Source organism: Macaca fascicularis, chromosome 12 (genome assembly GCF_037993035.2).
Source record: "Macaca fascicularis isolate 582-1 chromosome 12, T2T-MFA8v1.1".
In the NCBI taxonomy this organism is placed as follows: domain Eukaryota; kingdom Metazoa; phylum Chordata; class Mammalia; order Primates; family Cercopithecidae; genus Macaca; species Macaca fascicularis.
In genome coordinates, this window is record NC_088386.1 from 20,081,617 (window position 1) to 20,102,952 (window position 21,336).

Sequence of the window (21,336 nt, forward strand, 5' to 3'; positions counted from 1 at the left end):
CTTTGTGTACTTGTTGCTTTTTTTTAAAAGAATTTTTTTTTTCAGAATTATTTTTGAAATCATAAAGAGTAAAAAGACACACATATGGAATGTAACTTATTTTTCTTTTATGTTTAATATAGAAAAAGTTGGAAGCTGTAGACAAGCAAAAAAAGAAAAAAATTACACATAAGTCTACTACTCCAGGCAATAACCACAATTAACATTTCAGTGTGTATTTTTCTGATATTTTACATATACACACACAAAAATATATACATATATACACAAATACAAAAAAATTGCAAATGGATTTTAGAATATGCTGTGTTTTGCAGAGCAGAATTGGTCTGTAGAAGATGACGTGTTGTTGAGTGAAAGAATCTGATCATTGAATTGAGGTTTCAGTGGTCTCACTGAAGTGGTCTCCATGATAGTATAGATGAGATACAAGAATGGGGTTAGGTGAGGTGGAGAAAGTGGAGTTCTGTTTTGTGACCCACTCAAGGAAGGTGCCCTGAAGTATGCAGAGTTCAAATCGTGATTCCCAAAAATGTGCAGCAACAGTTCAGTGCAGATTGAGTTCAGACACAGGAAATCATACTCAGTTATACATGTACTTTTTTCTTTCCAAAAGGGGAAAAAAACTTGTTTTTAAAAATATGTAAAATTTTATACACACGTGTGTGTGTGTGTGTGTGTGTGTGTGTATACATATTTATTATAGAAGATGCTTCTAAGGAACATTGTAGAAATTCTTTTCTAGTTCTTACTATGTAAATAATCATACTCTGCTTTTAATCTGTTAAAAGTGTAGGCATTGGCTTTTAATATATCTAAATAAAATGGTATCTTTTTTGAACTGATGGATTTAAAAAATGGGATTCGACTGTGGGAACTTACACTGAAAAACAACTAGGTAGTTTTTCCTAGAGTTGCATTTTAAAATTGCTCATCGACTCACACTTTTGTAACGTTTCCAGAGTAGTTGAGATAAACCAACAGAAAATAAAGTTGATTGTCACCATTAGTGTTACCAATGTATATAACGTAGCAGGTAACACAGGTACAGTTTTAAAGTTTCTGGTTGTATGCATTTCATGTTATAGCTTTGAAGGGAAAGAGTTACAGCTCAGTGGTAATTTTCTCTTGTTTCTCTTAGTCTGTCAAACCTTTTCTATGGCCAAGCAGCAGCTCCACAAATAGCAAATTTGTAGGCTTTAAATTTCTCCAGTTGTTTTGGCTGTTTTTATTTCTTGTGTACTGCTAAAAATCTCATAGGGAAGGCTTCCCTACTTAAGGACAATAATTTGGTCTTAGCTTTTCAGCCTCACAGAGATATTATTTTTTAAGTTACAAAAAAATCTCAGAATAGGCTGTTAGAATTTCAGCCACCCTATATGCTTGTAATCATAGGACTTTGCATCTCAAAGAAACTATAGAAATTATTCATTCCAACTTACTTTTGTAGATGAACCTTAGCAAAATAATTTCTTTTTCTCAAAAACAACAAAGAAACAATCAAACAGGTCACATGAGTAACTCTAACTCGCACTGCTAGTTTTCTCTTTCTTCTAATCAACTTTAACATATCAAAGTGGTTTTGGGAGCTGAGTTTCTGGAATTTAATTGGATTTGTATGCATGTGCTTGAGGTATTGGGGGTTATCACATGGTGAGATCCTCCTAAGACACGGTGTCTCATTTGGTGCTATTGACATTTTGGTCTAAATAGGTCTTGATTGTGGATAGGATTTCAGCAGCATCTCTGGGGTCTCTACCCACTAGATGCCAGTAACAGCTCCCTAGTTGTGACAGTCAAAATGTCTTTAGACATGTGATAATTGTCTCCTTCCTGCCACCTTGGAGAACTGTACTAAGAGTGGAAACCACAAACGCCATCTGACATCATCTTTTTAAGGATGTTATCAAGCAGATAACTGGTTTTAGGTTTTTTGTTTGTTTCTGAGATAGTGTCTTGCTTTGTTGCCCAAGCTGGAATGCAATGGTATGATCTTGGCTCACTGCAACCCCCGCCTCCCAGGTTCAAGCCTCAGCCTACAGAGTAGCTGGGATTACAGGCACACACCACCACGCCCAGCTGCTTGTTGTATTTTTAGTAGAGACGGGGTTTCACCATGTTGGCCAGGCTGGTCTCGGACACCTGACCTCAGGTGGTCCGCCCGCTTCGACCTCCCAAAGTGCTGGGATTATAGGTGTGAGCCACCGTGCATGGCCTGATTTTAGTTATTTTAAACTTAAAAGCCTAGTCTTACCCCTGGTTTCCAGTTCTGGCACCAACAATGTGGATTGAATGAGAGGATCGTACTAGGGATTAGTATAGTCCAGGGCCAGTCCTAGAAGCTGGAGAGCCATTCTGATGACATATGCTTCCCTTGGAATCTGTCAGTATCAGTAACATTGTGTGACATGCAGGCAGCCCTGGCAGTTAATGTCACATGGTGGTCCAGAGAATGTAGGATTCTTAGTAGTGTAGCTGGGCTGGCAGAACGGTGTTGGGGATGCATGGGCCATTAGTTTGCAGTCTTTTTTTTTTTTTTTTTTTGCCATAAATGCAACCTATGTGCAGTGCACTGCCTACACATCTGCTTTGAAAGAGTGAAGAGTTGATCCTGTATGGCTGGGATTTGTGTCTGGTTTAAATGAATCCAGCAAAATGAAGAAAAAAATTCCTTCTTTCTCTCATCCCCATATTGGTATAATCAGAGGCTCTCAGGATAAATGGGTCTACAGTAGGTATTTGAGGGATTGTAGTAGCTGATTTTAGATGATTGCTGATTTATTAGAATTTCTGTTTAGAGATTCCAGGGCAGCAGGGCTGGGTGAACTATGACCTGTGCTCTAAAATTGGAACACCTCCACTCCCACTTGTTTGTAACAAATGCAATAACAGATAAACATGATAATTCCAGTATTTATTTCATAATACATCTGAAACATTCTGAATCCATCGATCAGCAGTCACCATAGTTATTCTAAATACTCATCTGATCAAGTTCCTTATTGATTCAGCTACTTCCCAGGACTCCCATGGTCTAAGGCAGAGTCATCAAACCATGGCCTATGGGCCAAGTCTTCCTTGATACCTGTGTTTGTAAAGAAAGCCATGCCCATTTGATTACATGCAGTCTGTGGCTGCTTTTGCACTATAATGGCAGAGTTGAGTAGTTGTCATACAGACTGCAAAGCCTAAATATTTACTGTCTGGTTCTTTACCAAAAATGTTTATCAGTCTCTGACTTAGATAGTCTCTTGGTGAGTCTCTCTATCTACTGGATTTTGCGGGTATGTGTGTGTCCCAAGTCTCTTTCATGCTTGTGTTAAGGTGCACATATATAAATGCAGCATTTCTCTAGCCTCTGAAAATGCTTCTTCTAAGTGGCAGGTCGAGAGTTGTAGTGGTTAGGAGCATGGGTTTTGGAGCCAACTGGTTTGTCTTTGCCACATCCTGCCTGCATGACTTAGGCCCTAGAAGCACAAAACTGCTTGAAAGTGGGGTGTCAGTGCCTCTCACCAAGGACTGTGAGACATGAGCAAGGTGCTGTGTGTCAGGTGCCTGACATTGTGTGCTTATTGTTGGCTGTTAGTGTGGCTTGTGACTAGTACTCAATAATAGAACTTGAAGAATATCTTCCCTGCCCCAACCCATCCTTGTTTTGGTGATTTTAAAAGAGACTTCTGGACTTCTTTGGGATTTGGCAACTCCAAAGTGATACTTGGAAGATCTCCTGGGCAGCCCGTGTGGAACATTCAGTGCATTTGTTATTGGAGTGTGGAGGGCTTTTCTGTGTATTACTCTGTCAGTCTAGAGAGGAGTGTGTTGGCTTTTGCCTCCCAGGCAAGTATAGAGCCAGAGCCCTCTGCATCTCCCAGCCAGTGTGGCAGGGGCCATGCCTGCCAGTGACGTCTCGGGAATTGTGTCATGGATGGTGCCACTCACCCGAGTCAATGCAATTCTTGTTTCTGAGGTGAATTGATCTCTGTCTCCAACAGCCTGACCCAAATTCTGATCCCTAGTGATACCTCTTATCTAACTGGACAGACCCGGTCCACTTGTGTTCTCTAATGAACAGTAATGGAAACCTGAGGCGAGGTGACATTTCCCTTCATGGTCCATCCACACCTTGTTAACCCTGGCTTCTCTGGGCTGGGGCACTGTCCTAGAAAAGCTGCCAGCTCAGGCTCAAACAGCTGTGGGCTCCCAGTTTCTCTCTGCTGACCCCCATCCCACTTGCCTGCTGCCTGATTCCTCCTTGACCTCCCGGTTCTGTGTGCCTGCTCTTCCCTACCTTCTGCCTGTCTCCTGGTTCCCTGAGCTTTTTAGTCCTAGACTGGCCCTTTGGCTTCTGTTTTTCAAGCCTGGTCCTTCAGGAAATGTCTGTCATTGGCTGGACTATCCCCCACATTTTGTGCATACAGTGAGAAACAGATGGACAAAGGCCCTGCTCTCATAGATGCTTTGTTATCTTTGGAAGGAAGAAATAATAAACAAGAGAAAGTCAGATAGCAGAGTACATTCCAGGAAGAAAAATGGGGATAGGATTTAAAATATCTGAGGGGTGGCCAGGTATGGTGGCTGATGCCTGTAATCCCAGCACTTTGGGAGGCCGAGGCGGGTGGATTACAAGGTCAGGAGATCGAGACCAGCCTGGCTAACATGGTGAAACCCCATCTCTACTAAAAATACAAAAAAAGTAGTATTTTTTTTTTTTTTTTTTTGTGGTGCATGGTGGCGGGCGCCTGTAGTCCCAGCTACTCAGGAGGCCGAGGCAGGAGAATGGTGTGAACCTGGGAGGCGGAGCTTGTAGTGAGCCAAGATTGTGCCACTGCACTCCAGCCTGGGCGACAGAGGGAGACTCCGTCTCAAAAAATAAATAAATAAATAAATAAATAAATAATAAAAAATATCTGAGGGGCTACTTTGCACTGGAAGGTCACCTCTCTCTCTGGAGGTAACTTTTAACCAAATGACACCAAGGAGCAGCCAGGTACAGTGGAAAGAAAGAGGTGGAGGCAGAGCATGCCAGGGAGAAGGCATGGTGTGTGCTAGGCCCTAAGGCCAGCATATGCACTCCAGGGTAGAAGGGAGGCCACTGTAGCTAAAACAAAGTGAGCAAGGAGTGGCATGGAAGGTGTTTGAGGCGGTGAGAAGCCAGCAGCTCATGCAGAGCCTTGTAGGCTGTGGCTTCTGGTATCAATATGGATGTTCTTATGCGGAAACCAGACCTCGACCTCACCCTATAGTTCACTGCTTTCTCTGTGGGAGGAAGGAAGTTTTCTCCTTAAGGAGGCATACACCGGGGTTGGAGAACCAGCACAGGGCTTTTGGTTGCTGGTTGGGGGCAGTGGAGAGGTAACTGCAAGTGGGCTTCTGATTGGCCCTCATTGGCTTGGGATGCTGTATGTTAACGCCATTTAGGACTGCTGAAGATTGCTCTGAAAGGTTAGCAGCTGCTGTGTGTTGCAGATCCAGATAATGTTCTGAGATTGGAATGAGAGCTTTTGCAAGTGTTGCCTTCCACCTCTCTTGTGAAAAAGGAATAAAAACAGGTTGGATTTCATTAAAGATGCAAGCATGTAAAGGGTTTTTTAGTTTTGTTTTTTTTTTCCCCTCACTTTTCTTTTGTCTCTCTTCCTACAAATAGGGAAATATGGTCAAGGAATAGGAATGGTTTCTTTTTTTCTGTCTTTATTTTTTTTTGAGGACTGGGACTATTGTGGGATAATGTGGAAAACCACTGTTGCCAAAGTAGAAATTCCCTGCCCTTGAGGGAAATGCACTGTTCTTGGAGTGAAACTGGTAGGGGTAAAAATAGCTGGGCTGTTTGGTGTGTCTGAGAAGGCTTTAGTTACTCTATGGTGACGTGGCTGATGTGATTAAACAAAGGGCTTTTTGGTTTAAAAAGCTTGGAACCTAAAAATGGGCCTCTCTGTGGCTTGGGACTTCTCCAGCCATCCTGTGGTAGAGTCCAGCCTGCCCAGTATCCTCATCAAAGTCAGGCCAAGTTCACAAGCACACCCAGGCCAGTCAAAAGGTCTGAGGAAGACCTTGGGAATGTTTTAGACAGGAGAAGTAAACTCAGAATAAGGGGCTTATTCTTCTACTCCTCAGTCATTAAGACCCTTTCTTTCATGCAGCACCACTACTTCAAGTCTGGATTGAGGAGGGATTGCACGCACATGTGTAGGGTTGGAGTCTGCCATTGCCATGTTCAAACGATAAGGCTCAGAATGTCCCTTGTCTTACCTGGCGGCCATAGCTCTCTATGACCCTCTGCTTCTTCCCAACTGTGTCCTGGTGCTCTTTTGCTGTCAGAAGTGCTTGGGCAGACCTCATGCTGCTGCGGACACCCTAAAAAGCTCCACACCCTCTCAAGTCTACTAAGGCATGGTGGTTGTCTTCTAGGACAAGACTGTTGCATGGTGGCTGAGCATTCACCTGTCTCTGCGCCTCTGCATTTGCTCTCCCCCACGCCTTCCTTTTTTATCTTCCTTCTTTGTTTGTAAATAAAGTTTGTTAGAACACAGCCATGCCTATTCCTTCTGTTTCAGAGAAGTTAGCCTTCCCTCCTTCACAGGAGGGCCCAAGCCCATTGTTACTCTCATTCTTTATAACACTCAAGCTACTTAGCATCAAGTATTTGTTGTATGAGCTGATCGTGTGTCTCTCCCGCTTACAATGTAAGTTTTGAAAGAGCAGGGACTTTGGTCTGTTTTGTTCCCTGCTGTGCCCCGGAACTTAGTACCTTCTGCCTGGCGCATAGTAGGAGCCATGAATGAATAGCAGCAGCCCTTGGTGAAACTCTGTGATGTTCTGTGTGGTACAGTTACAGCTGGGACTCATTTGAAAATCACAATAATGTTTTTAGTGAAGCAGGAAATGAGAAGAAATTCCCTATGGGCTTTGCATCTAAGAGGCTCCAAGTAGCTATTATGCATGATCCTGACATGGAAACTATTGTTTATTCTGGAAGGTAGTTAGTGTTTCTGTTGGAGGGATGGAACACGTGTTCCTTACTGATGTGTGACCTTGAACAAGTCACCGATCATCTTAAAGCTTACTTCCTCTTTTGTAAAACTGACAGTATAATATCACTTAATCTCATAGGCTTGTTGTGAGGATTACAAATGACAAAGTTTATTTAGGCACTTAGATTGACTTAGATTATTCTTGTACTTTTTTTTTTTTTTTTTGGTGTTTTTGTTTTATTTTTGTTTTGTCTTGTTTTGGAGATAGTCTTGCTGTGTCACAAAGGCTGAAGTACAGTAGTGTGATCATGGCTCTAGCAACCACCGCCTCCCAGACTCAAGCCTTATGCCCACCTCAGCCTCCAGAGTGTAGGCACGTGCCACCACGCTAGGCTACTTTAAAACAAAAAAGTTATTTTATCTAAAGATGGAATCTCACTGTCTTGCCCAGGCTGGTCTCAAACTCCTGGCCTCAAGTGATTCTCCCACCTCAGCCTCCCAAAGTGCTGGGATTACAGGTGTGAGCCACTGTGCCCAACTAGTACTTAATCAAAGTGCATTCTTTCCTATTAGTTATCACTAACTCTGACTTGAATATGTACCTGCATCTGTTACCACCCAGCCATAACTGTTCATGTAGATCTGACATTGATCTTCGTTTGAACACACGGCTTCAGCAACCTGTTTATGCAGCTGTTCTTAGCCTTTACAGGGGTAGAGCCTGACCAGATGTGAGAGGAAATATGCTCTGTTTCAGAAGAGGTGAGGCTTGCCACCACCCTCCTCAACTAGGAGATGTGGTTGTCATTGCCCTCTTCAAACGATACAGTTTTCCTCTGTGGGCTGTAAGATAAGCTGGGTGTGGCCAAGTTCACCTTTGTATCTAACCAGGGCATTGGTGGTGGTGGTGTTTCTGGCATGGTACAGTGAGCAGGAAGGAGTAGTGTACAAGGCCACCCTTTCCAAGAAGGTGCGGGCCCTGGTGTCAGGTGAGGACAATGGATGACAATAGGCTTGACCTCTCAGCACTTCTGATTCCTTACCTTTTCTATAAAAAAGGCTACAAGTCTTTGTTTCTATTCCATGCAGCTGGCTACATGTTAGGAAAATTCAGAGAATAGCCTAAGAACTCTATTCTGGATGTTAACAGATTCCATAAAGCACTTAATATCATCAACAGGCCTAGATAGGATCCTTTACCAGATTCCAATGCATGGAAATTTCCTCGATAGTAATGACACCCTCTGCATCACCTTAGGAAAAACATTTGCTTCTGGGCAGAAGTTCTGGTGAAATCTTAAATCTGTAGTTCTAACTCAGAAGAGAAGGCTAGTCAGTGTTGCCGAGCATCTGGGCTGCTCTTTGACTGTGTGATAATTGTTGTATGCCCTTTTGTGTCCAGAATCTGCTGCCTGGGACCACTGCAGGGTGGAAGCCACCTTTGTCAGTTCAGGAGCAGGCAAATTATCCAACATGTGGCTTTAAAATTCAAATGAGATAAGGCAGTAAGGGTCACTAAGATGTTTCTGGTGGGTAATGCCTTACGTGACTTTAGGGTACTGTGGCACTATCTTTGATTTCTTTTTTTGTTCTTTTTTTTTTTTTGAGACGGAGTTTCGCTCTGTCGCCCAGGCTGGAGTGCAGTGGCCAGATCTTAGCTCACTGCGAGCTCCGCCTCCCGGGTTCACGCCATTCTCCTGCCTCAGCCTCCCGAGTAGCTGGGACTAAGGCGCCCGCCACCACACTCGGCTAGTTTTTTGTACTTTTTAGTAGAGACGGGGTTTCACCATGGTAGCCAGGATGGTCTCGATCTCCTGACCTCGTGATCCGCCCGTCTGGGCCTCCCAAAGTGCTGGGATTACAGGCTTGAGCCACTGCACCCGGCTATCTTCGATTCTTAAGAGTACAATTCATGTACTATGTATATATATTTAAAATAACACTTAATGCCTTTGTGACTTTGAAAATAATGTGAATTTTTATGTAAAATTAGAGCATATGAGGCAGTATGGAGATGAATAAAGAATAAATATTACCTCTAAGTGCAGATCTTACCCAGTAAGATTTATTTCTCTTTTTTCTTTTAAAAAAAAGTGATACATACGTGTGTGTATATATGTCTATATGTACATGAATATATGCCTTTTTTTAAATTAAGATACTGCATTTCCTTATGCCATTAGGTATTTTTGATGACTGTACACTTTTCCTTTTTTATCCATCCACTTAACAAATATTTATTGAACTCCTGATATTAATAGCTAGTGGCCATAAACAGAGATGACAAGCAGACTTGGTCTCTGCCCTCCCTAAGTTTACAGTCTAGTGATTTATTCTATCTTATGAATGGCTGACATAATGTAATTTAATCTTTTTGTTGTGTGTTTGGGTAATTTCCAGTTCTTATCTGTAATAACACTATTTTATAAATAACACTGCTTTGAATGTCCTTGTACATAATAAATGGACTCTATTTGGGTCATTACTGTAACTCTATTATCTTTCTGTGGAAAGGTCACTCTAAAATTAATTTAAAAATATATAATTGATGAAACTTGACATTCCTGACAGTCAATGGAAATAAGAGGTTGAGGTTAATTCTTTTTTCATTAGCACCTTCCTTTCTCATTAACGCCCCGTCTTTGCCGGTTTCTCCAGAGCAGCAAGTGAAGCTGCTCTGTGGCTCTGTTGTTCATGCTCTGCCTCTCGGGCAGCCATGGTGAAAAGGGATTTGATTTAGGAGCAGGCACAGATGTAAATTATTTTTGGCAGTTCAGATATAAGACCTTGCTCATTGCATAGTTGGTTTTGTGCCATAGTATCATGGCAGCCGCACCTTCACAGTAGATCTCAACCTTGGCTGTGCCCCAATCCTTGATGGACTCTGCAGATCTGGATTTAGTGCATTGAAGTTGCAACCTGGTAACTCTGCACAAAGTGAGTCTGATGCACAGCAGGGCTAAGAACCACTGCTTTAGAAGCATGTTCCAGGAAAAATGGGGTGGTGGGCAGCGTAGCTCCCAAGCATGGCCGTTTTTGATAATTCCTGAAATATGGATTGATTTTGATGATCTGGGAAATGAAGGTTTACCTCGCAGTCTCACATTATTAGCTGATAGATCTATAAACCTTATTCCACCAGTAGGGCCCTCCTTTCTATTGAGATCCATCCATCTCCTTGAATTCCAGAGATGGAGAAAAGTGTGATTTGCAGTTATAGCTCCTTGGCTGTCTGCTCAAGGATGTGTCTGTCAGCCCCTTCCAGTCACTTCTTACCCATTAATGCCATGGCTTCCTGGAAATGAAAACTTAACAGAAGCTGTCAAATAACCTGTTCCAGTGCAGTTTAATCGACCTTACCATTTATCAAAGAATGCCGGCATGATAGAAACCAAAGCCTGCTTTCCCTAGAGAGACATTTTAAATGTTTTTCAACTACTTTGATCTCATCTTCATCATGTACAGTAAGTTTTAGGAATGCAGAATTGCAGTAGTAATGTTGGGATTAAATTTTTATTGTGAAGGCTTTGAACCACAAACAAAATTTTAAAAGCTCATTAGTAATTGAAAATGATAATCTTGCTGAGGACTCATTTTATGGCTATAATAACTATAAGACACAATGAAATATTAAAATACAAGAATTTGGAGTAATATTGTTCTTTCATTTTTATTAAACTATAGAAATTCTTTGTACAGTTGTAGTGAATAAAAGGGTTACCATTAGGATTAAAACACAAACAGACCGGCGCGGCGACTCACACCTGTAATCCAAGCACTGTGGGAGGCTGAGGCGGGTGGATCATGAGGTCAGGAGTTCGAGACCAGCCTGACCAACATGGTGAAACCCCGTCTCTACTAAAACTACAAAAATTAGCTGGGCGTGGTGGTGCCTGTAATCCCACCTACTCAGGAGGCTGAGGCAGGAGAATCGCTTGAATCCAGGAGACGGAGGTTGCAGTGAGCTGAGATCGTGCCACTGCACTCCACCCTTGGCCACAGAACAAGACTCCATCTCAAAAAAAAAAAAAAAAAAAGATTAAAACACAAACAAAAAAACTATGTTATGTTATGTTATGTTATGTTATGTTATGTTATGTTATGTTATGTTATGTTAGATGGAGTATTGCTCTGGCTGTGTTACCCAGGCTGGAGTGTAGCAGTACGATCTTCGTTCACTGCAGCCTCCGCCACCCGGGTTCAAGTGATTCTCCTGCCTCGGCTTTCCGAGTAGCTGGGACTACAGGCACATGCCACCACGCCCAGCTAATTTTTGTATTTTTAGTAGAGACGGGGTTTCACCATGTTGGCCAGGTTGGTCTCGAGCTCCTGACCTCAGGTGATCCACCTGTCTCGGCCTCCCAAAGTGCTGGGATTACAGACATGAGCCATCATGTCAGCCTGTTATTTCTTTAAAATTGTGATAAAACTGTTAACAGTTTTTGGAGGTTTAACAGTAAAATACAAGGTGCAAAATAATTTCATTGCCTGGAAACGTATAATTTATTGAGCCTTATTTGTGAGAGTACTATAGTTTGTTTCATTCATTCATTTTACTTACATAACACATACTTAATGTGCCAAGCACTGTATAATGATACGGATAAGGGCTTGGCGTCATCTCTGTCATTGTTTTTTATTAAGAACATCCTTAATCTTGGGTTGGCTGCTTTGAAATGGTGACTTGGGTAGCTGCTTGAGTTAAAAATGAACTTTTTTCTTTCATATTGGGAGAGAAAACATGCCTCCCCAGGTAAAGTGCTTAGAGAATTCAAGGTTTTTAGTAGCCTTATATTCCATCTTCATTTTAAGGGAGAAGATACAGAAAGAGTCTTAATTTTAAAAAAATCTGGGATCACTTGATGTATTTGGTAGTTGCCAGTGTCAGCTGGTGGATGTTTAGTGATACTGGGTCAGGTGACCAGAGTTGCCACAGGACAGGGGCATGAGTGAGTCTTAAGAGTGGTTGGTATATGTTTTCCCACGAACACATGGCAAAATCCCAGAGGTTATTCTCTAACAAGTAGATTCAGGGGAAGCAAGTCAGAGATGCTTGCTGGTGGACAGGTCCGTTGTAGTTCTTCAGAGGCAGTGCAGCATAGTGGGTAAGAGCCATCAGCCCTGGAACCAGACTGGGTTTGAGTCCTGGGTCTGTAATCACCTCTGCTAAATTATTTAGCCTCTCTGTGCTGTGATTTATTTGTAAGAGGGGCATAGGGATGATCATATTCTCCTCAGATTGTCTTGGTAGGATTAAATGAATTAGTTCATTTAAAGTGCTCAGCACACTGCCTGGCATATAGAAAGTTAAGTAAGTAGAGGAGGTGATATCAGGGTGGCTGTGGTGATGGTGATCCCTCCTCCTCATCATGAATCCCCTTTTACACTCCATGTCACACAGTCACAGAAGGTCAATCTTTGGCAGATGGGGTCAACAAGAAATAGTAGGTCAGTCGTATTTACTGGTCACTGTAATTTGAGAACTGAGGGAGAATATCTTCTTAATTATAAGTGTGACAACTTCGTATCCTACCTAGAGTATGCTCCACTAATGACTATCACCAGTAACAATGGATTGAGGACTGTGTCCAGTAGTCTGTTGAGAGCCCATCAGCATTGGCTCATGTTCTGTTAGCTCTCCCTTAGGGAGGAAGGCAGACTTCCCTCACTGCAACTTTCCGTTGTATTTGTAGCAGTCCCTCCAGTGAATGGAAGTCACACATGATGCAGGTTCATTCAGTGGGCATTTCCTTTCCTGTAAGCCCTCTATCACAGTTCTCTCTCCATGTCTTCACAGAGGGCAGTGGGGAATACAGAGGGTTTGAGAGAATGCACCTAATTCAGCGGTTCTCAAATGAGGGCAGTTTTGTCCCTCCAAGGGATATTTGGCAGTGTCTGTAGATGTTTTTGATTGCCACACCTGGAGAATTGCTGCTGTCATTCAGGGAGTAGAGACCAGGGATGCTGCTAAACATCCTACAATGCAAGGACAGTTACCACGACAAAGAATTACCTGGCCCAAAGTGTCAGTAGTGCCGAGGTTGAAAAATCCTGAGTTAAGTCACACTAGAGGGCCAGGGCTTCTGTGCTTGGCCAACTACAATTACTGGTGATAGTTAAATGCTGTCTAGATCGTATTCGGATTCTAGCTGGCTTGATGACACAGGCTCTAGGCAAAGAGGCTGAAATGAAAAGAAATACTGAGGAGTATTTCTTTATACTGAACATTGCCCCTTCTCGCTGGCACGACTGCCCCCTTCTGCGTGGCTGGCCTCTGGCACTCTTCAGAACTCTGGAGAGCCAGTTGATGCATTAGACTCAGTGACAGAACAGGTGACCGACTCCCGCTGTCTGTGCCAACTAATGATGTGCCTGTGACAGACTGAGTCATGCCGACCGTAGGACTGCAGACCGCAGAGGAGAGTGCTCTCATGACCCTTTGGATAAAGCAATAAAGCTTTGCATCACCTGAGGAGAGATTTCTTTGGGAAGGATGAGAACATTTTCCACTGAAAGGCTTTATTTTACTTATATATTTAACAGGCGGTTATGCAGTGCTTATTATGTGCCAGCCAGTATTCAAAACATTTTATAAATATTAACTCATTAACTCCTCTCCACAACCCCAAAGCTGAAGTGTTGTTCATGTCACTCTTTTACAGATAAGGAAACAGGAATGCCAGAGATGGGACTGAAACCTAGGAACTCTGGCTCCAAAGTCAGGCCCTTAACCACTGTGTTATGGATGAAAGACTCTGAACTTCACCCTTGGTTTATTTTTTCTACCCAGGTTCTTGACTTCTGATTGGTCCCATTGAGACATCAGGGAATTAAACAGTCCTGAGGCAAGCCCTCATTTTATCAGCTTCTTATTTAATATCTGTGAACCTCAGTTTTCTTATCTGTAAAATGGAGTCACATCTACCTCATGGGGAGGATGTGAAGATAAAACAGTTGTCCATTTTGCATTGCTATGAAAAATACCTGAGCCTGGGTAATTTATAAAGAAAAGAGATTTATTTGGCTCAAGATTCTGCCACTGTACAAGAAGCACAGCACCAGCATCTGCTTCTGGTTCACTGGGCATAATGGAACAGGCTGGTGCACCTTTGACGAGGTTCGCTGGCTGTGATCTGTGCTGTTTATGTGACCACGTGTGTTTATTTCATGGTCAGATCACTGCATCTGCTCAGGGACAAGTTTGCTATTTTCCAGGAGAAAGGAAGGTTGCAACTTCCCGTTTGTCTTAACTCAGGGCTTTTCTCAGTCCTGCTACCCACACTCTGCACTTTTCCCCTGGCCCACTCCCAATTCAGAAATGGGTCTGGATTCTATTTCCATGGATGGTTATGCAGTCACCCATCTGCTTTTCTGACACATACAAGTCAGTATATCTTTCTGTGATTATGAATTTTTAGAGGAGAGAGTCTAAGCTTATCTTTTTTTTTTCTTTGAATATCTTGTCTACAAATAGTAAATGCATCCATAGGGGTGAAGGAGTTCCTGTAATTTATCCAGAGAGAAGTGCAGTACTCTTTAATGTGTAGTCAGATGTGTGAGAAAGGGAACCAACTCTTAAATGTAAGAACCATGAGAGTATATCCCCAGCATCTAGAATAATATGTGGCACATAGTAGTAGCTTAATAAATACTTGTGAGCAAATGAATGACTCTAATCTTTACTTTAAATATTTCCTAAATCTGATTATAGTCAATTCTGGGTTGTGTAGCAGACCTGAAAATCTGGAGCTGTAGCTTTTATGAAGTATTAGTGTATGTAACTAACAGAATTGAACACTTTTTAAAAAACTGGGACATACTAGAGTATGCAACACGAAAAATAATGAACTTGATCCAAAGGCTACTTTGGGATCTTGCTGCACCCTTGAGGTGTCATGCTTTGTATGAGAAACTATGGTGCTGTAAGGAGGAATTCAATGTAGTGCTATAGCAGGATGCTAACAAGGAGTTTTCCCTGTTGACCAAGTAGCTGGAAATAGTTATACCATGTCACTTATTGTCAGACTTGCATTCTGCAACAGACTGATGTATTTAGTAGGATCTGGGCCAGATGAAGATGGCCCTTGTCATCTTTCAGATGTGGTTTGACAGATCTTTTGTACCACTTCAGAAACATTTGAGAAGTTTTATTCTCCATGATGAAGAGAGAGCAAGCCAGACAGATATGCAGAGGCCATAGAATTTTAAAATTGTCTGCACTTTCTTTTACAGATCTGAAGAAAACCCTTGCTGTGTTATTAGATAACATTTTGCAGCGCATTGGCAAGTTGGAGTCGAAGGTGGACAATCTTGTTGTCAATGGCACCGGAACAAACTCAACCAACTCCACCACAGCTGTTCCCAGCTTGGTTGCACTTGAGAAAATTAATGTGGCAGGTAAAAATATCAATTCTCTGCCCTGATATGGAGTCACACCCTGCTTTGGACCAAGAAGAGAATAAAGGAGAGCAGTGGTTCTTACTGGAACCCACATAATATAAATTCTATAAACTTAGCATGGCCATTGTAAAGAGAAGTCTAAATTTATTTTTTAATAGCAGATGTTAAAATGCTTTTTATAGTTTTATCATGATGCATAATATTTGGTAGTTTCTGTGACACATTTGCTCTTAATGAGCTGCTGGAATTCACTTGTAAAGAGAAGATTCATAGCATGGATTAAATGAAATATAGAGGTTATTTGAGAAGCACATGCCTTTTAGAGTTCATTCCTCCTCCATACTCCCATCAGACAATTTTGAAAGTCTGTTACATATAATAGGTTCTCTCCTCCCTGTTGTTTAAAAAAGAAAAAAAAAAAAAGAGCCACCATTGCAGAAAATGCCTCCTATGTATATATGGAGAAATAGAAATTATGGAAATGGCTTTTAGGAGATAAATGGCCCCTGCCTAATCCTAGGCGGATTCTGTAGCCACTCATGTACACCACCATGCGGTTCCCACTGGAAGGCATTTTGTTTTGCCCCTTCTGGAAACTGGAATATTGGATGAGAGAAGGAAAATTGACTAAAAACAACACCCAAATTATATGCAGCATGTTGTTGCCTACAGCTCACATTAGAACCCTCCCTCCAAGTCCCCCACCATCACACTGCTCTGAGGTCAGCCTCTGGGTCTTTGTGCTTGAGCCAGGACTGCTCTTGTTAGGGTGACCACGATTTTCTGGGGAACCAGGACAAAGTGAAGAGCCTGAAGATTAGGATTCAGTGGTTTGGGTGAATGGTTGCGAACAAGCTGTCTATACTTTTGGTGGGTGGTACCCAAACTCTGGTTAATAGATAAAGTAAGTAACTAGGTTACTTTTGACATCAGTTCCTGCTTTAAAAAAAATCTTGTTTCATATACTTTAAGCTTATTTATTTCCCTTTCCCTTTTGCTTGTAAAAATTCACACACTTAAGTGGGAGAGATTCTTTTCCTTTCCCACCTCGCAGTGTCAGAACATTTAATTGTTTTACATTATGCAGGCTGGTTGTTATTACCTTTTTAATGTTCTTTGCCCTTTAGCAAATTTTAAATTGCAAAATATATTTCTAATAATTCAAAGTATCCAACCAAAGTTATTAAAAATAACTTTTAATTACAACACCGAGGCAGTGTCATCTAGGCCATAAATCCTGTCTTCCTTGCAGTTTCCAACAGCTTCTGTAATTAGACAAGAGAACCTCCCACTGTGTTTAGCTGCTTATTAATAACTGGAACCATGCCTCTTCAGTCTCCACTTGCCACCCTTGTACCCAGTAGAAAACGCTACTGGAAAGGCTCTATCTGGTTCATCACTGTTTGGTGTCATATTTCTGGAGATGGAATGGAGTGTTCTGCCTTTAACTTTGCTGTTCCCCACTGCCTCTGAAGTCCTGTGGCTTGTGGGCCCCTATGAACACATCTCCTGTCATTCTTTCCCCCAAGGTGGGATCTTGCTGCCTCTGACTGTCCTGTTTGTTGCAAGGCTCACAGAGACTGCTACCTGGGCTTTAAGCTGCAGAGCACAGGGTAGTGGGTGCACCTCCAAGAAGGAAATGGGAAGGACTTGGTGACTACTTCTTTCAAATGAAATTTGGAAACATACCAGCCATATGTATTGAGCTAGTTTACTGCTTAACAAGTATCATGTTTTCTAAGCCAATGGCTCTGAGTGGGACTCCTCTAAATGTGCCACTGGTGCTGTGTTTTTAATAATAATTTAAAGAACCAGAGTGTTGTGGTTTTTTTTTTTTTTTTCCTTTTTGGGAAATCGGAGCAAATTTAGAGTTACGCATTTAATGAATAAGCTCATTCGCATGTCTTTTCATCTTTCAGGTATGTGTGGGACACAGTCCATACCATCATGATTTTTACTGGGTAATTAGGAAAAGAATACACATGCATAAAATGACACAAACCATAGTTGCTATAAAGTAGGGGTGACTCAGAAAAAAATTTGGAGGCAGGGAAGGAGAGGAAACTAACATTTAGTAGCTGTCCAGTAAATACAAGTTCCTCTTCCTGACCCTCCAGTGTACATGATTTTACTTAATCTTCTTAGCACCTCTGAGAAGTGTTTTCATAGGTTTTGTTGAGTTTAAGTGCTTGGGAATGGGTAACTGTTGGTACTGGAGTCCGCTGAGCTCAGCTTAAGATCTGCTAGTGCTATGTAGAGAAGAGATTCTGAGTGTTAGCTCCATCTCTCCTTCCATTTGTAAATTATCATAAAGGCATGCGTCTGTAAAAAGGTGCTACCATTTTCTTACCTAGAAGAGAGCTGCCAGTTTCCTAGATTTAATCACATGTCTCATCAGGTGATTTCTCTGTCTCAGGGTCTGCTCTCAGGCTGATGTTTGCAAAAGCTGGTCCGTGTGTGTGTGTGTGTGTGCGTGTGATGCTTGCAGAGGCATCCCTTTCATAGACACTGTCTTGGTCAGAGTGGATATAGATATGCTGGACAGCCTTCTTCATTTCTCCCAGAAGGTGGGTAGTCCTTTGTATCTTGTCAGTCAACCACATATTTTTAAAAAACGGTTTGCCATGTCTGTAGAGTACCAGAAAGAAGGACGAGGACTTAAGTGAACTGTTCTCATTTATGGGCAGCCCTTCCTTGCTTTTCCGCCCTCTCTCTGATCCATGACCATGCTGGTGTCTTCAGACCCCTCTGTCAACCTGAGTTGTGGGAGTTCAGTTTTATGGGGTTCCAGTCCTTGCTGAGTGAAGTTTTTCTCTCTCCCTTCCTGAATGGAGACATGTGGTAATTGCTCAGAAATGTTCTCCCTGGTGTGTCTTTACTGCTGACTCTGGTGTCTTATTGCTCACTGATGTTTCTGATTGCTTATTGTTGTGTCTTATTGCTTGCTGATATATCTTCTGGTTGGCTATAAACTGTCTCTAAATTGGGTACCATAGCAATTGAAGAAGGATTCCCTAAATTTAAATTTATTTTCTTTAAAGGGATAGCTCTGTGTGTGTGTGTGTGTGTGTGTGTGTGTGTGTGTGTGTGTGTCTCATTTTCTGTCTCTAGCTGTGTGCTGTGTAGCTTTTATCCAGTATGGCTTATCTTCACAAATTTATCACTGAGGGATTTTTTTAATGTGAAAGTAAATTTGCCCCTAGAGAAATTTAGTTGGAAATGAACTTTATTAAAATCAAGAAATCAGATTGAACTGGATTTTTGAGCTCTGTTTGTCTTATTGGAGAGAAAGGGGACTCAAAGGAATGAAAAAGTGGATTTTTAAAATCCCCACCCTTCCACCAATCACACAGTAAATAAATTTCTCCGTATTTACTTTCTGAAAGGGTTTGAAAGGCCTTCATCAAAATTCTCTCCTTTTAGAATGCTGCTTTCAATTTGAGAAAGACCCATTCTGTCTTCAGTTTTGTGATCTTAAATGAGGAAGTAGAGTGAATAGGATTGGATCTGTGGTTCTTTGCCATCTACCTGAAATGGGGAAAAGGTAAAAAGTGTACATATCTGATAATGAAAGTGCTTGCCTTCTAAGGACTGAGACAGTATCTGATTTATCTTTGTTCTGCCTATAGTGTCTTGATTGTAGCCTTACCTGTTGAGGATAATTCAGCAAATATTGCTCACATGGATTGGTTTCTATTGGAGGGAACAGCATTTCGTTTCATCACCCAGAGGAGTTTCTTACGGTTCGTCTTCTCCATTTACATTTGTGGTGATTTGCCTGGAAGTCGGACTTGGTATTTCATTTCCATAGTTCTCAGATCTTAGCAGACACACCTAAGAGTGGGACTGCCTTTTTTGTTGGTCAGGACTGAACTTCCCATTGATGGTTCTGGAATGTGGAGGCTTCATAGGATGTGATAGTTACAATTCTACATTGTGATATTTTAGAGGACAACAACATTGTGCAGCCTCTAATAAATGTGCATGTGTACACATTTATTTATACTCTCAATATTGAGTTGTCATCCAACGTCAGCTGAATAACTAGTCAGTGTTGACTGTTCCCTAAAAGCCAAAACCATAATGATAGCATCCACGTAGTGTTGTGATGAACTTAATAATTGTGAGGTCACTTGGGAAGCAGAATCACAAAATCAAAGGTACAGGTATAACTCAAGTGACTGTTTCCTGGTATTTAGTCCAAATTGAACTTCGGCAACCCTGCATTTTTTCCAAAGTCAGTAGCAATATGGAACACTTTCCAGTATTTGGGGTTGAAGTGCAATGTATTTGAATTTGGAAGCTGTTCTTAAAAACAGCAACTATTATTATTATTATTATTATTATTACCACCATTTGAAAGTTGAAAATGAAAAATGTCCCTGCTGAGTTCTAGGGCTTGCATTTGGAAGTGCAGTTTTCCCCCTTTGTGCTGCTAATGGACCTTGACATTTAGTTGCACCCGTGCTGTTTCCTTGTATGTGTACCTGTGTTACCAGTTTGTGTTGAAGTAATACCTGAAGTGTCCCAGCTCCAACCCTGGGCAGTAGCTCAGCAGATGACTTTCCCAGGGTCAGATATTGGCATGTCAGTGAGATCCCAGATGCTACTGAGAGATGGGAGAGAGATGAGATGGCAGGTGCTTTCCTATTAAGTTGAGCAAGAAGCAGATATGTTCTGTCTATTTACCTGTCATTTTCTGTTTTGTTATTTGCAATGGTAACAATAAATGTGTGGACCCTTGTCAGAAGCTATTCTTTTGGTATCTTTACAGAAAAATGCTTGTCTTTGTTGGTATGGTTTTCACTTTGTGTGGTCAAGGATATTTTGATTTTTATTTGGAAGAAGAAAAACATAGTTCAGAAGTGATGCTAATCTTTGAGGAAGTGTATCTATAGCAGTGATTAACAGCTGTGGGTGATTTTGCCCCCAGGGGACACATGGCAATGTCGGGAGACATTATGGTTGTCACAAATGAAGAGGTGCTATTTTCTTTCTTTCTTTCTTTTTTTTTTTTTTTTGAAACAGTGTCTCACTCTGTCACTCAGGCCAGAATGCAGTGGCACCATCACAGCTCTCTGCAACCTCGACTTTCCATGTCCCCACCCCCTGGCACCTCAACCTTCTGAGTAGCTGGGACTACAGGCAATGTGCCATCATGCCTGGCTAATTCTTTTTTCTTATTTTTCATAGAGAATGGGGGGTCTTGCTAGGTTGCCCAGGCTGGTTGGGCTCCTAGGCTCAAACGATCCTCCTGCCTCAGCCTTCCAAAGTGCTGGGATTACAGGCATGAGTTGCTGTGACCAGCCTATTTACTTCTAATAAATGAAGACGGGAGATGCTGTAAAAAGCATCCTACAATATATAAGACATTGCCCACAATAGAAGTATCCAGCCCCAAATGTCAATTGTGGCAGGTTTGTGAAATTCTGATCTATAAGATACTGTTAGAATCTGGTGCCAGCAGATATTTTCACCTATAGTTAGTGCAGAAAGATGCCTGAGACACTGAAGTTTCCTGATAGGCCAGCTGAGACCTAAAGTTCCTTTCACTTTTGCTAGCAAGGCTGTTCACAAGCCCTGCTCCCACTGCCCTCTAACCTCTACCTCATTTAGCTTTGCCACTGGTCTAGGAGGCCTCCAAAGAAAGAGATTTTAGAAACTCCCAGAAGACTATTTTAGGCTCTTGACCTTAAGGAGCTTCTTTCCTGGCCCACAGTGTGCTTTTGGCAATGTGCATTTTACTTCTGCTTCTATAGAAGGTAATTATTTCTTCTCATGAAAGAGCCACTAATTCCAGATAACAATGATACAAAGTAGTCTTAGAGAATGGGTTTAAATTGCAGAACGTTTTAGAAGAAATTCTTTGTTATTTTAAGCAAAGTATATAATTATCAAGATATAAGAGAGTAAATTAAATAAGTTAAAACAAGACAGGTCCCCAAAGATCTACTTTACATCAGAAAAT

The 21,336-nt window shown here is 41.7% G+C and overlaps 1 protein-coding gene across 4 annotated transcripts in view; it reads left to right on the plus strand.

Annotated features, from left to right (window-relative positions):
• MGAT5 (alpha-1,6-mannosylglycoprotein 6-beta-N-acetylglucosaminyltransferase) overlaps positions 1-21,336 on the plus strand; it is a 329,469-nt gene that overhangs the window by 130,967 nt on the left and 177,166 nt on the right. For all 4 annotated transcript variants that reach the window (XM_005572984.5, XM_074008906.1, XM_005572985.5 and 1 more), the window contains exon 3: positions 15,201-15,365. In XM_005572984.5, coding sequence (XP_005573041.1) covers positions 15,201-15,365 — 165 coding nt within the window. The remainder of the gene's footprint in view (positions 1-15,200; positions 15,366-21,336) is intronic.